The sequence below is a fragment of the Protopterus annectens genome, chromosome 14.part0 (assembly GCF_019279795.1).
Source record: "Protopterus annectens isolate FY-2018-M chromosome 14.part0, PAN1.0, whole genome shotgun sequence".
Taxonomy (NCBI): domain Eukaryota; kingdom Metazoa; phylum Chordata; order Ceratodontiformes; family Protopteridae; genus Protopterus; species Protopterus annectens.
In genome coordinates, this window is record NC_056748.1 from 158,226,189 (window position 1) to 158,241,254 (window position 15,066).

At 44.5% G+C, this 15,066-nt stretch overlaps 1 protein-coding gene across 1 annotated transcript in view; it reads right to left on the reverse strand.

Annotated features, from left to right (window-relative positions):
- Positions 1–15,066, reverse strand: part of TDRD1 (tudor domain containing 1) — a 2,513,511-nt gene that overhangs the window by 191,191 nt on the left and 2,307,254 nt on the right. Inside the window, exon 21 of the mRNA XM_044055533.1 lies at positions 9,045–9,091. Coding sequence (XP_043911468.1) covers positions 9,045–9,091 — 47 coding nt within the window. The remainder of the gene's footprint in view (positions 1–9,044; positions 9,092–15,066) is intronic.

Sequence of the window (15,066 nt, forward strand, 5' to 3'; positions counted from 1 at the left end):
TCAGGTGCCCCCAAATAGGCTGAAAAAATATGCCAATAAAAATGCATGTACAAAAATAACATTTCCTTCATCTACAAACAAATACACCAAATAGGTTGTATAGGATAGAGAAGTGCAGATAAATCCCAGCAAAGAAAAAAGGGGGATGGTGGGTGGGTAACCTGGACTGCAACAGTGAATACACTCGAACATTTACATTTATGGTAGGTACACAACTGTACTATGTTCATCATGTTTCACTGTTGCAGTCATTACTCTTGGGTTGAATCCCAAAGCTGAGGTTGGGTGGCCGGGCTAAATAGGATTAGGAGAGGCTATGAGGCCCTGCAGAACTGCAGTGGCAAAACCTGCTCTGGACTTGGAGTAAAGAGGTAAGTGGTAGTGCTTTGTGAAGGTGTGCACGGAACTCCAAGTTGCAGCCTCTAAGATATCTTTGGTTGGTACTCCTCTGAGGAAGGCTGCTGAAGTGGCTGCTGCTCTAGTGGAATGAGGCCTAATGCCCTTAGGCACTGATTTGCCATGTTGAAAATAGCAGAAATGGATGCAATGGCCTATCCATTTAGAAATGGTCTGTTTTGAGATGGCCTTTCCTTGTGATCCTGCAGCATATGACACTAAAAGTTGTTCAGTCTTTCTGAAAGCTTTAGTTCTGTCCAAGGAGAAGTGTAACTGCCTGTGTATGTCCAAAGAATGCAGACTTTTCTCACCCTTGTTCTGTGGATTTGGATAAAAGGTAGGCAAGTGAATGGTTTGGTTGAGGGCCACACTGGACACCACCTTAGGCATAAATGTAGGGTTTGTCCTCAGAGAAACTCTGTCTGGATGAAAAATGATGAAAGGTTCCACAGCCATGAGTGCTTGTAACTCCGAGACTCGCCTTGCAGAGGTTATTGCTAGGAGCAGAGCTGTTTTCCAGGATAGAAATTTTATATCTGCTGTTGATGCTGGCTCGAAAGAAGGCAGTGTGAGTTTTTCCAAAACATAACTGAGGTCCCAGGCCGGAACTGGTGCTTTCCTTGGAAGCCTAATGTTTTTGGCCCCTATGAGGTACTGCCTTATTAAAGGATGAGAAAAGATAGGTGGTTCCGTATTGTAATGGGCTGAAATGGCAGAGGCATGAATCTTAATTGATGAGAAAGAAAGGCATTTGTTCAGCATTTCAGTTAGGTATTGTAAAATCTGAGGGATATTTGGTACACCCGTGCTAATGCCTTGTTCCTGGTTCCAAGCACAGAAACTCTTCCAGTTTTCTGCATAAGATTTTCTGGTACTGGGCCTCCCTGGCCTCCAAGATGACATCCATAACAGCTTTTGAAAGAAGAGTGTTCTAAATGGCTACATTATTTATTTAACATATTTTATTTAACATTTGTTGACCGGGAATGTCCGACTAGGTTCCACAGAGCCTGTTTTCAGCGGAGGCCCGGGGAGAAATGCTCCAGATGCGCCAGTCTGGTGCAATCAGTATCATTTTTGGCTTCTCTTGTCTGACCTTTAAGAGTACCCTGGGAAGGAGAGGCAGTACGGGAAAAGCATATACTGTTAGATTTTCCAGCTGAAGGATAGGGCGTCCACTTTCCATGCTTGCTTGTGATAAATCCTTGTGCAAAATGTCTGCAATTGGCAGTTGTGAGGGGAGGCAAATAGATCTATGTCTGGGCATCCCCATTTCCTTATTATCATGCCGAAGACTTGTGGATCCAGTTTCCATTCATGGGGATCCATGAGGTTTCTGCTTAGTTCGTCTGCCAGAGTATTTGTTTTTCCTGGCAGTAATTGTGCTTGCAGGTGAACTTGAAAAGCCAATGTTGTATCCCATAAGGTCACTGCTTGTCTGCAGAGGAGGTAGGAATGTGTACCTCCCTGCCTGTTTATGTACCACATGACCGTAGTGTTGTCTGTCTTTATCAGTAACTGTCCTGGATGAAGCAGGTCCTTGAAAGCTGTCAGGGCATTTTGAACAGCTAGCATCTCTTTTTGACTGATGTGAAGATGCATCTGGTTTGCAGGCCATGTGCCCTGAATATATTTTCCTGCCATATGGGCCCCCCAGACAATCTGATGCATCCGTTGTCAGTGTCTGTCTGGCTGTGGGTAAACTGAATGGCAGACCCTTGTTGTGGTGACAGGCTTCTGCCCACCATCGAAACTCCTGCTGCAGGCAGGGAATGAGTGCAATTACTGTCTCCAGGCTGTGGCAATGCTGAGTCCAAACACTTTTTAGGTATCATTGTAGTTTCCTCATATGCAGTCTGGCATATGGAATTAGTAGAATGCAGGATGCCATGAAACCCAAGGCCTGCAGGATTTTCCTTGCAGATAAGTGGGTTTTTGTTGCCAATTTCTTGAAGTAAGTAGTCAGCTGCTTTTGTTTGTCTGGCGTGAGATAAGCCATCTGGGCAGTTGTATTTAAGCTTGCACCCAGGAATATTATCTCTTGAGAGGGCACTAGTTTTGATTTCTTTTCGTTTACTGTGTACCCTAGGCCAATTAGTAATATTTTTACAAACGCCAGATGCTTTAGAAGAATGTCTTTGTTCTCTGCTTGAATTAGGCAGTCGTCCAAGTAGGGATATATTTGAATTCCTTTTTGTCTGCAAAACACAATTACTGGTGCCAGGCATTTTGTGAAGACACTGGGCGCAGTAGATAAGCCGAAGGGCAGTGCAGTGAATTGGTAATGCATTGAGACAGCTATGAATCTGAGGCATCTTCTGCAAGATTGTCTGATTGGGACATGCAGGTATGCCTCTTTTAGGTCCAAAGTTACGAGCCAAGCCTTCTTGCCCAGCACGGGCAGTAGCTGCTGTAGAGTCAACATCTTGAATTTTGGAACTTCCAGAAACGTATTTAGAATAGACAGGTCCAGTATTGATCTCCAGGTTTTGTCCTTTCTGGGTACTAGGAAAAGTCCGGAGTAAAATCCTTGCCCCTGCTCTTGTTGTGGTACTTGCTGAATGGCCCTCATGTCCATGAGGGCTGTAATTTGTTTTTGTGCCTCTGCCCATTGATTGTGTGGGCAGGTCTGGCATACCTTTTGACCTTGGTAGTGTGTGAAAATGGAACCTGTACCCTTGGGACACTATGTTCAGGACCCATTTGTCTTGGGTAACCATTTGCCAATTTGATGAAAAAAGTGCTAGTTTTCCCCCTAAGGGGGCTGCCAAAAGAAAAGTGCTTGGATCTGATAGAGGAAAGTCATTGGGACTATTTCCTGTAAGGTTGTGATTTGTCTTCTCCGCTTTTGGAGGTAGGAGCACCCCATTGTTTAAGACTGTATGAGCCTTGGGGCTGAGATCTGCCTCTGGGACGCCTGTATCTGCCTCTTTGTGGTCTGTCTGACACTGGAAAGGACCAATTTTTAGAAGGCCAGTTCCTGCTAAACCTGGGTGGCTGTACCTGTAAAAAATCCTTGACTGCATGGATTTTGCTTCATCCTCCATTTTTTTCAACACTTCTTCTGCTTTAGTACCAAAGTGTCATGCTGTAATGGTGCATCTAATAATTTTGCTTTAACATGATCAGGCAGATTTTGTTCCTTTAACCAAGCATGCCTTCTAAGCACAGAACCTGTAACTGCGGCCCTGCAAGAGGCCTCCAGTGAATCATAACCACACTTGTTCAGCTGCATGCATTAAATCCTGCAATTCCTTGTTCTCTGAACATTCAGTATTTGTCAACAATTTCTGTTTAAGCAGTGACATTAAATACTGCTGATATTTAAGCATATGAAACTGACAATTTAAAGCCCTTACAGCCAGGGTAGCAGAAGTGTAAATGTTTTTCCCCCATCTGTCCAGAGCCCTAGAATCCCTATCAGAGGGGACAGGGTTTTTTGCAGTGGAAGCTTTAACCCCTTTGGGACCCTGAGATATAGTTTCTGGGTCAGCAGTGGGGTTTTTGTATAGGAATTTATGAGAATCCGGGACCTTGTAGTATCTGTCTGGCTTAGCAGGTGCAGGGGGTAAAGAGTCAGGGGACAGGCCGGACTCTGAAAATACATCATCTACAATGTCTAGAACAGGTGGAATAGCAAGGGGTCTGTGCTGAGGAAGTAGCAGAAAGTCTCTGAGCCTTTTCTTAGATTCAGAATAATCTTGGCTCTCCCAGTGGAAATGCTCCCTCATGGTATGCAGGGTTTCCCCAAAAGAATAATCCTCAGGAGGAGAGGCTGAAGGAATAGATTCTTCAGCATCAGAATCCTCATAGGGAAGCATGGAGTAATCCTGTTCAGAAGAGGAATTAGAGGAAATAGAAAACTGATCCGAAGAATCATACTCTGTCTCTTGCCTAGGCCTCTTATCAGGAAAGGGATGGGAGCCCATGATCAAAGTAATTAGATCTTCGGCCATTTTGAACATCTGTTTTTTAGGCATGGAAGTCTGAGTAGGAGAATGCTGTACTTGCTTCTTTGTCTTTAGAGCGGCTTTAGTCTTTGTCTTTGAAGCTGAAGATGGCTTAATATATAGTTGTGTAGGTCTGAAGACACCCTCAGAAGCCGATGCCTGCTCAGCGGTTCCGGACCCATCTGAGGGAATGATTTCCAAGTGTCCAATACCTTGAGTATCCAGAGGCCCAGTCAGCTCCACGTGGGAGTCGGAAGCGGCCTGTGGCTCTGAGGTAACGGGCGCCAGGGGCTGCGAAAGTGCCTCACTGAGAACCGGCGACTGGCCTAGCAGAGGCCTCGTCATCAGTTTTGGACCTCGGATGCCTATCCTTTTCCTTGTCCTTGCGTTTTTTGTAAACTCCGGTTGTCGGCTGGTCCGACAGCATTATATAAGTAAATCTTCAGCCAAAGTAATGAAATGCAAAATCGAACAGATGCTTGATAGTGCGTTGGTTAAATCTAGCACAAAACCGACAGCTAGCAACATTGTGATCAGGGCCTAGGCAAGGAGTACAGTAAGAGTGAAAATCCTTATGAGGTATTTGTTTCCCACAAGAAATACAATTGTTAACTTTTTCTGACATCGGTCTGGAGCAAGAAAAAAGTTTCCCCAATGGGGTACTTAGCTTTAATGAAGACTTCGGTTCTGAAATTCGGATTTGAAAATCTCAGGAGTCGGCTGACCGGTACTTGTGAACTGCTTTTGCTTCGAGCACCGTGTGGCAAGAAAGACTGAAGAAAATGGCGTTGGCTGCATCTTTTATACCCCTGGCGCACTGATGTCGGGGAAGAGGCTACAGCAACCGACGCCGGACCTAGACTATGGAATTCTGGCCGACTGCGGGTAGCCTGCCAGCAGGATAACCCAAGAGTAATGACTGCAACAGTGAAACACGAACATCTGCTCTCATCTCTAAAACATTTGTATGCAGAATGGTCCGAGTCCACATGCCTTGGACAGTCCTGCCCGAGCATTACCCCCCCCCCCAAGCGGGAGGCATCCGTGGTCACCGTGGCTTGGGGCGGGAGCGCAACAAAAGGGCGTCCTTCTTGCAATTCCTGGGATTGAAGGCACCACATGAGAGAATTTTTGCACACACACTGCTCAAAGGAATCGGAAAGTCTAGAGAATGATGTAGTAGAGACCACTGAACTTGTAACGTCCACTGTAACACTCTCATATGCAGACGTGCACAAGGAATCAGATTTATAGTTGCTGCCATGGACCCTAGGGCTCTCCGGACTAACTCCGCTGGGGGTGCAGGAGACTGAAGGAGCGCCAGTACATGAAGGGCCAGGCTGTGAATTCTGTCTGGAGTCAAAAATATCCTGGCCTGAAGAGTGTCCATTCTTGCCCCTATGAAGTCTAGAATTTGAACAGGTTGGAGGGAAGATTTCTTGAGATTTATTGTAATCATCAGCCGGGTAGACAACTGAAGAAAGAAATTCCTGGCTAGTACATCTTGATGCCTAGTGAAGGCAGTGAGAAGGCAGTCAATCCAGGTACGGAAAGACCCGAATGCCCTGACGCCTCAGGTGGGCCGCTACAACTGCCATGACCTTGGTAAACACCATGGGGGGGGGGGCTGTGGTGAGACCAAAGGGTAGGACCCAGAACTGGTAATGACTGGCTCCTAGCCGAAAGCGGAGGAACTTCCTGGATTCCTCCAGAGGTCAGCAATCGGGCACTCCTTCAGGAGTGCTGGAAAGTCTCCCAAAGAAAGATTCCCTGGAGCCTTGGTTTTGCAGACCGCCCCTGCTGCAAAAGTGACATCTCCCGTTGTTGTTCCCCCCTCTGCCCCTGGGGGAACATTCACCTTGTGTGTCCTGATAAGACCTCTGTGATTTTTTGAACCATATTTTTCCACTACCTTTTTGGCCCTTAGGAAAGGGTCTGGTAGGAGTGGAGAAATGTACTCACAGCAGACAAGGTCCTACCTTCTTGATCATACCTGGTGAGTGTTTCCTTCACTTTTGGCCCAAAAAGGGATGAGCAGTCAAAGGGGGTATTAATGAAGGAAGAATTGAAGGGCTCCGCGAAATTGCAAAGGAGCATCCAGGCCCGTCTCCGAAGAGAGATACCTGATCCTGCTGCCCTACTCATTCCATCTGCTGCATAACAAATTAGCCTCATGGAAGAATTGACTACTGAATTTAAGGTAGCGAGCTGAGCACTGACTTCATCTGCCACTGCATCCACTGCAGCTTCTTGAAGGGAGTCTGATAACTCCATAATCGGGTCCCTCTGAAGTCTTGTGAAGTGAATTAGGTAATTCAGAGACCATAAGGCAAAGGTTGCTGATGCAAAGACATGCTTCCCATATCTACTCATAGTCCTGGAGTCTGTTAAGAGGATGGATAGAGGTACTAGTCTGAGAGATTCTTTACTGGTGGCTGCCACCACGACCATGGCATCAACTCCTACACTTATTGTACAACAATTTTTGTCTTTGGAGGCAGTGATGTATTTATCTGGCCTCCTAGGAGTAGGGTCTATGGTATCTGGGGTCTCCCAAGCCTTTCGAGAGACAAGGTCAATAAGCCCATCAAAAGGTGGAGAAACCCAAGTTGTTGATAGACGAGATGCAAAGGCCTTCAGGAATACTGACTCCTCGCCTGAAGGGGGAGTACTTCTAATGACCTCTCTCTGTTTCAATAGTTCTAGGATGTCTCCAAAGGAGACATCTTCAGGAGGTGATTGTGGGGACCCTTTTACCTCATCGAGGTCAATATCAGATGTGATAGACTCTTCTGGGGAGTCCAGATGCTTCCTCTTACATGTCCTCTTCCAAGGGTCCTCTTCAGTGGGGTACTCTGGAGAGGTTTCAGAAGAGAGGGCAATACCCTGAAGTACATCCTGAGTCCTAGCGTCTCTGAGGACCTGTGGAAAGAGCCTGTGGGAAGACAAAGACACCTCACCTAAAGGAGGGAGGAAGAACTGACAAAGATTGTGCACCAGACTGTGAAGCAATCAAAGCCCTCCTCATTACCTTGAAGACAGACCTCCCCGCTCCGAAGAGGTCCCCGGATCCGAGAAGGAATTTGCCGGTGCTGAAAGTCTCTTCAGAGCAGAAGAGGGCAACTCCGAAGCAGAGGCAGGAGCTGAGCTCACCTGTGCTGAGGCCCCCAGTGATATGATCTGTTCCGAAGATATCCAAAAAGTCTCTGTGGACCGCACAGGGGAGTGTCGGCTTACAGAGGTCTCCTGCTCCAAAGGCACAGAGATGCACAGGGCAGATATCAGAACAAGGAAGGTTATAAGTCCCGGAGCACACAACTGACAACCTGGATGTCAGAATCTTCCATCTCCGAAGCAGGAGGACGTATCGGAGGAGAAACTACAGCAGGAGAGAGTTTTTGTCTGAACCAATTCCTTTGGGCTCAGATCCATGAGAATTCTAGCCAAACCACGTATCTCCATGACCCTATTCATGTCTTCATCTGACAGACTCCTGGTCCACTTAGTGGACAGGGAAGGTGATCTTGAAGCAGCCAAAATTGGAGAAGGGAGCCTGGAAGAAATCTTGTCTACTGAAGATCGGCTCTTGTGTCTTTGCGCTGAATATGTAAGTGCCAGTGGAGATTCCTGCTCCAAGGAAGTACTGGAGCCAGGAGTGGGTGTTGGTTTTGATAGAGCCTTTGGATCTGTCAATTTCGGAGCTTTCTGCTTCAGCTCGGACGAGGATCTCGGCTCCGATGAAGGTCTCTTAATTGGCTTGCCTGACATTTCGGTTGATAGAGCCTCAGAGAAATGTGTTTTCAAAAGGCCTTTCAATGTCAGTTTGTTCTTAGGTTCCATTAAAGCCCGGTGATTGAAGTTGTAGCAAATGGAACAAGACTCTTGTCTGTGTATAGCCCCTAAACAATACAAACACAAGGTGTGTGAATCGCTAAGGGGCATTTTTTTTACTACACTTCTCACACTTTTTGAAGCCTAAAGGCTTGCTCTCTTTTTGAGGAATTATAAAGGTAAGAAAAAAGAGAGAAATACAAAAACCACTCTCACTTAAGCAAATTTTAGTCTTCTAACTTAAAATGACTTTGAACACTCTTACACACAGAAGAAAGTTAGGAAAAAGGGGTTATATTTTTTATTTTTTTACGAGTTTTATGAAAGAAATTAACAGAGGGAAAAGGAACATCCTCTAACTTAAATGGACAGTCCCAAAACGCCCTCTAGCTATCAAAAAACTTTACTTAGCCCAGGCTATGACTAATGAAACCTCTTCACTGTGCGGCAAATGAGCTCTGAGGTAATCAAGGGAAGGAATTATGGGTAAAGAATATAGCCCATTAGCTTTGCTGAATGTTTCGAGCTGAAATACTGGCCAAGACTGATCTGACCCCACAAGTGAGAATAAAGGCGAGACTGACATCACATGTACTGTTAAGTACCATTACCCCTTCCTTCTAAAGTGCTTTATCAATTAGAAGTCAGGTCCGGAACTGTGGCCATGATGATGAAACAGAATGCTCTGGAAATAAAAGTCCAGTGCAAACAAACTGTAAACATAGTAAAGAAAAAAAAAACGGATTTATCAACTAATTCAATAAAGCTTTTCAGCTTACTTTAGCTTCTTTTGGAAAATGCAATAATAAAATCACTTCCTTGCTTCTTATAGCTTCTTTTGGAAAATGCAACAGTAGTGTCACTTACTTGCTTCTTCAGCTCCTTGCAACAGCACCCTGCATGATGAGGTTCATCTGTGGAAACAACATATGATGAAAGCTGAAGTCTGAACTGACGTTTAACAAGCGGAAAATGCTGCATCAAAACAGGTGCTGGGACTGTGCAACAGGGACTTGTATTCTAATGTGTAAAATACACTACAAAGATGACCGCAACTAGACCTACCTGGTAAATTTATGAATTCTGCAATTTACAGCTTAGAATTCACAACGGTCATTAGAAGCTCCCATGAAACCAAATGGGATGTAGCCGCCTGATCAGTACGACTTACTGTATACAAGTCAGAGATCAGAATAAAAGTACATAAAATAATGTTAACAAGTCAGCATTTAAGGTGGTAGGTTTAATAGTTTAAGAATAGTGTTTTGTTTTTCCTTAGCTGGTAACTTTTAAAGTCAGGAAAGTGTTGCAGGCACTGTTGTGTGACAGTATGAAATGCTGTGAAAATTACAAAACTGTTTTGGAGATTTCATTACAACAGTATTCTACCACACACTATAAAATACAGTATACAAGAGAGACAAAACCTCTAATAAATGCTAATTATGATCTACATTTAGATTTGACTACAGTATACTGTAGAAGCACCTCTGAAAATGCAGTACATTTAACCAACTATAAATTAAACAACAAAGCTCTGATGGTCCCTGCAGTAAGGTTTTTGAGTCTATATCAGAGATTTAAGTCTGCTAATAAGAAACCGGGAGCTTTTTTTTTTTTTTTTAATTCACAGTCATGAAGAGCCATTCCCATATGCTTTAGGAGATGTTCTAATTCCTCACTGTCTCAGTGGCATTTTGAGTTATCTGCCACCGTAACCCAATACTAGCCAGCTTTAAAAAGCTCAGAGCACTCCCTCCTATGACAGCATATCCAAAGAAGAAAGCCTTCAGCTGTCATGGAAGGCAAGTGTTCAGGCATTTTTCCTTACATAAAGAATTACAGGAAAGCAACTGAAGCCAAAATCATTTAGCAAGGGTAAGTTCATAGCCAATCAAAAAAACACATAAAAAATGAATAAGAGAGGTTGAAACCCACCTCAACTATGGACAATTTGCGTGATGGTGGGTGAGTACTGCCATTGAAGCAGTGAGGAATTCGAACATCTACTGTTACGGGTACTATATAGTCATTATTCCCTCTTACTCAGTGGCATTTTGGGCAGATTCCTAAAGTTTACCCTACCTGGGAGGTGCAAGATAAGGATCCAGGGGCCCCTGGAGAATGGTACTAGCAAAACATGCTCTGGGCATCGTAAAGGAATCCGGTCTGTAGTGTTTTGTGAAGGCATGGAGACAGAACTAGGTTGCTGTCCTAGAATGCTTCTTGAATCCAACCTTTTCCAATATGCCATAATGGAGGATAAGGCCCTAGTTGAGTGAGCCTCAACCTTGCCTGGAAGGGATTTACCATGGTGGGAGTAAGGGAAAACCTCAAAGGACAACCACTGTACAATATTTTTTTAGAGACAGATTCACCTTTCTTAGCCCCCATATAGAAGACAAACATCTGTTCAGCATTCCTAAACGGCTTTTGTTCTGTCAAGGTAGAATCTGGGCTGCCTATGCACATCCAAGGTATGTAGAATCTTTTTTCCTTGTTTTTTGAATCAGGATAGTATCCTGGGTGATTGATGGCTTGATTCAAGGTAAATTCAATAAAAAACATAGGCATAAATGATGAATTAGTGCATAACACAACCCTGTCATTGTGAAAAGTCAGATAGAGTTGGTCACTGTGACAGCTTGCAGCAGTACAGTCGTCCAAGTAAGTTACTGTAAATCCGTTGGAGAAGCAGGTTCAAAAGGAGGTAAGGTCAATTTTTCAAGAAACAAAGCTGTGATCCCATGGACGAGGAATTTGCTTTCATGGGGGCTTCCCATGCAACCCTCTTTTCATAACTGTTTGACCACAAAAAGAGAAAAAAGGTGGGGATCCACGGGCAGCCAAGCTGAAATGGCTGCAAGATGCATCACACATGTATATTTCAAAACCAGAGGGATCGAAACAATTCGGGTCTGCTGTTATTGGCTAGGTACCACCTAGAAAACCTCTTCCACTTGGAAACATTAGGAATTTCTAGTTGCAGGTTTTCTGTCCTCCGAAATACCTGCTGCACATCCTCATGGAACAAGTGCCTAAAATGTATCCAGACAAAATCAGCCAAGATGCCAGTCACAATTGCTCTAAGCTGGGGTGTACCATTTGCCCCTGATGCTGAGAGAGCAGATATGGTCTGTGGAGAAGCTTCAGTTCATAAATGGTAAAAAAATTTTAAAGCATGAATCACTGTCAACATCTCTTTTACATTTATGCAATTTGGCATAACCTGAGGACCCTACAAACCTTGCACTTGAACTCCCCTGGACACTGCTCCTCACCCAAAATCTGAGGACTCCATCTGAGCAGATTGGATTGGGGTGTGAAGACAAAAAGGCAGCTCTGCATTCAGAGACAGTTAATTCCTCAGTCACTGCAGTTCTTGTTTCACAAATGCCAATACCTGTATCTGGTAATCCAAGGAATGAAGGTTCTGGGTCCAATAATTCAAGTACCACTTAATTTTTCTCAAGTGTAGGCTGGCTAGTGGTATCATAAGGATTCATTGATGCCAAAAGGCCTAGAATTTTGAGGAACTCACTTGCTGAGGCCACATATAGAAGAGAAATCCCATAAAATGCCTAATAAATCAGGACTGTATTCTGTCGGGAAGGCCGTCCTTTTTACTGTGGCTATCAAATACCCCCTGAAAACAATTTGTTCACAGAATGTGAGAAAGGACTTTTGAAAGTTCAACTTGAAACCCAGGTGGGAAAGGAGGGATGCAATTTTGTCTAAGGAGTCCAACCCCCTGGATACAGAATTTGCACAAATCAGCATGTTGTCTTAGTAAGGAAAAATGTGGACATCTGAGTTTATGCAACAGCCAGCCAAAGGGGTCGAACACTTTCTAAACAAACTAAGTGCATTAGACAGCCTAAGAGTTAATGCAGAAAACTGATAATGTAAGCCAGACACAGCAAATCTCTTAAACTTCCTGAACTTGGGAGCAATAGGAATACAAGCACCTCTGAGATATAGAGTCACCATGAAACAACAGTCTGGAAAGACCAACTGCAAGTTGAGCATTTTGAATTTTGGAACCTTTACAAAGGTAATTAGAAAGGACAAGTCTCCAGGAATCATCCTTTTTGGTATCAAAAAGATTCTGGAGCAAATTTACTTGCCTTTGTGTATAGCAGGCCCTACTACTACCACGTGATGGAGCACTGGAGGAAATAACTCTGTCTGGTCTGGTGGGCATGGGGAAATTATCCTAAAAGGGGAAGGATTTTCTAACCACTGCCAAGTGTATCCTCTCTGAATTATTCTCAGAACCCATTTGTGTGAGATCACCTGTGGAAAGGTTGCAGGGTTGAGTGTGCACCTGGGGGAAACAGGAGGAGAGGGGTAGGGGGGTATTTTGTGACCTGATACAATTACTCTTTTGCAGAAGGCCGATTTCTTTTCAGAAAGGAATCCCTAATTTGGTTATGAATCATTATCCCCTCCTGACATTTCCTTTTGTATTCCTGATTTTAGTTTGGCTGGGATGTTTGTTTGTTCTTCACCTTGAAGAAACATGCTTTGGTTGGGGAGAACATGGGTACATTAAAACATCCTAGATACCCTCATGCATTAATTTGCCTCTATCAACCTACTGTTTGAGAATCTGTGCAGCAGAAGGCCAAAACACCAATTCAGAACTTAAAGGTGCATTTAAAATAAGAAGTTATGTACCTACCATAACGTTCCATGTTAGTTGTCTTCTCTCGCCTTCTTTCTTGCTTGATGGGTTCGGAGCCGATCCCTCGGCTCCGACTCGGCACTTGCTAAGCTCGAGAGTCACTTTTACCAGCTCGAGGCAGCCCCATATCCCATGATGCAAGGCGGTAAGTACCCAGATCTCGTTTGATGACAAAGGGCAATAGCACCAAGCATAAAACACTTCCCAAAGGAAGAAAGAAAACTTACAGGATGGAAGAAGGACCAGGTCTGAATGGTCTTCAGCATAATAATTTCTTATAACAAGGTCTGTCCAGGCCTGGGGAAGGAGGGAGGGTCAAGAAAGAAGGCGAGAGAAGACAACTAACATGGAACGTTATGGTAGGTACATAACTTCTTAATGTTAAGTTGTCAATCTCGCCTTCATTCTTGCTTGATGGGACCGCCCCTAGCACCTCTATCCTGGGTGGCTCAATGGAACAGACTCTTGAGGACTGTAGAGCCAAAACTGGCTCTGTCCCTGGAGGCCAAGTCCAATTTGTAATGGGAAACAAAAGTGTGAGGAGTGGTCCAAGTGGCCGCTGCACAAATAGTGTCTAAAGGAAGTCTAGCTTGAAAGGCTGTAGAAGTAGCTAAGCTCCTAGTTGAATGTGCTTTAGGTTTTGAGCACAACTGTTTTCCCCTGAGCAGATAAATTTCAGAGATGACCAAGAAAGCCATCTGGACAAGGTCACTTTAGAAACAGGAAGGCCTTTTTATTATCCGCATAGGAAACAAAAAGTTGATCAGATTTTCTAAATTTTTTGTCCTGTCCAAATAATATCTAAGTTGACGGTGGACATCAAGATAATGTAGTTTTTGTTCAGCTCTGTCAGAATAGTTTGGGAAAAATACAGGAGATCAATGGATTGATTCAAATTGGTCTTTGAAGCGACCTTAGGCAAAAGGTCGGATTAGTTCTCAAAGATACTCTGTCTTTGTGAAAAACCAAATAGGGGGGTCGAACCGATAGAGCATGAAGTTCAGACACCCTCCTGGCCGATGTAATAGCCACTAAGAATAAAGTTTTCCAAGAAAGAAATTTCAGGGAACAAGAAACAGCTGGCTCGAAGGGCTGAAGAATCAAGGATGTCAGCACTAAATTTAGATCCCACTGAGGAGGAGGATTCCTGATTGGAGGCTTTAGTAGGAAAATTCCTTTCAAGAAGGCCCTGCAGAGCCTATGGGACATAATATTATGATCTGCGACCCCGACATGAAAGTTGGAGATAGCAGCCAATTGAACTCTGACTGTGGAAGAAGAGGAGCCTGCATGAAAAATCTCTGCTAAGAAGTCCAGGACTGCCTGAACAGGGGCAGTGAAAGGATCAATATTCTTGGCCTTAGCCCAATAAGAGAAACGTTTCCATTTGCTTGTGTAAATCCTCCTGGTAGAGGATTTTAGTGAAGCTACTATGATGTCTCTAACTGGGTTAGAGATCAAAGGAAGCCTGGCTAAGGAAGGAAGTGGAGCAACCATGCTGTGAGGTTGAGAGAAGGGATAGACCGGTGCAGCTGACCGGATTGGTGAATCAGAAGATCTGGCACTGGGTCCAGATGCCACGGCTGCACCAAAAGGTGATGATGGAGGAACGGGAACCAAACTTGTCGAGGCCAGTAAGGGGCAATGAGAATCAATTTGGCTCTCAAAACGGTAGCTTTCTGGATAACTTGAGGGATCACAGGAAATGGAGGGAAGGCATAAAGAAGTCCCTGGGGCCAATCCTGGGTCAGAGCGTCTCTGGGGGGATGGCCTGGTAGAGGGAAGAGACAGAAGAGGTCTGGGCATTTGCTGTTTTGGGGAGTAGCAAAAAGATCGCAACATGGACGACCCCATTCCAGAAATATCTCTTCCGCTATAGATTGCTTGAGAGACCACTCGTGAGGCATGAGAATAGCTCTGCTCAATCTGTCCGCTACAATGTTGGTTTTCCCAGGGATATGTGTTGCTACCAGAAACCGATGAGAGGAGATCGCCCATTGCCATAGTCTGAGCGCTTCTCGACACAAGGGGTAGGACTTGGTTCCGCCCTGTTTGTTGATATACCAAACTACAGACATGTTGTCTGTGTGGACTGCAATTGTCCCTACGGGAAGAAAGTCGTTGAGGGCTTGCAACGTTAAAAGCACTGCTCTCATCTCCAGGACATTTATGTGCAGATGGTACTCGAACGGCTGCCACGTC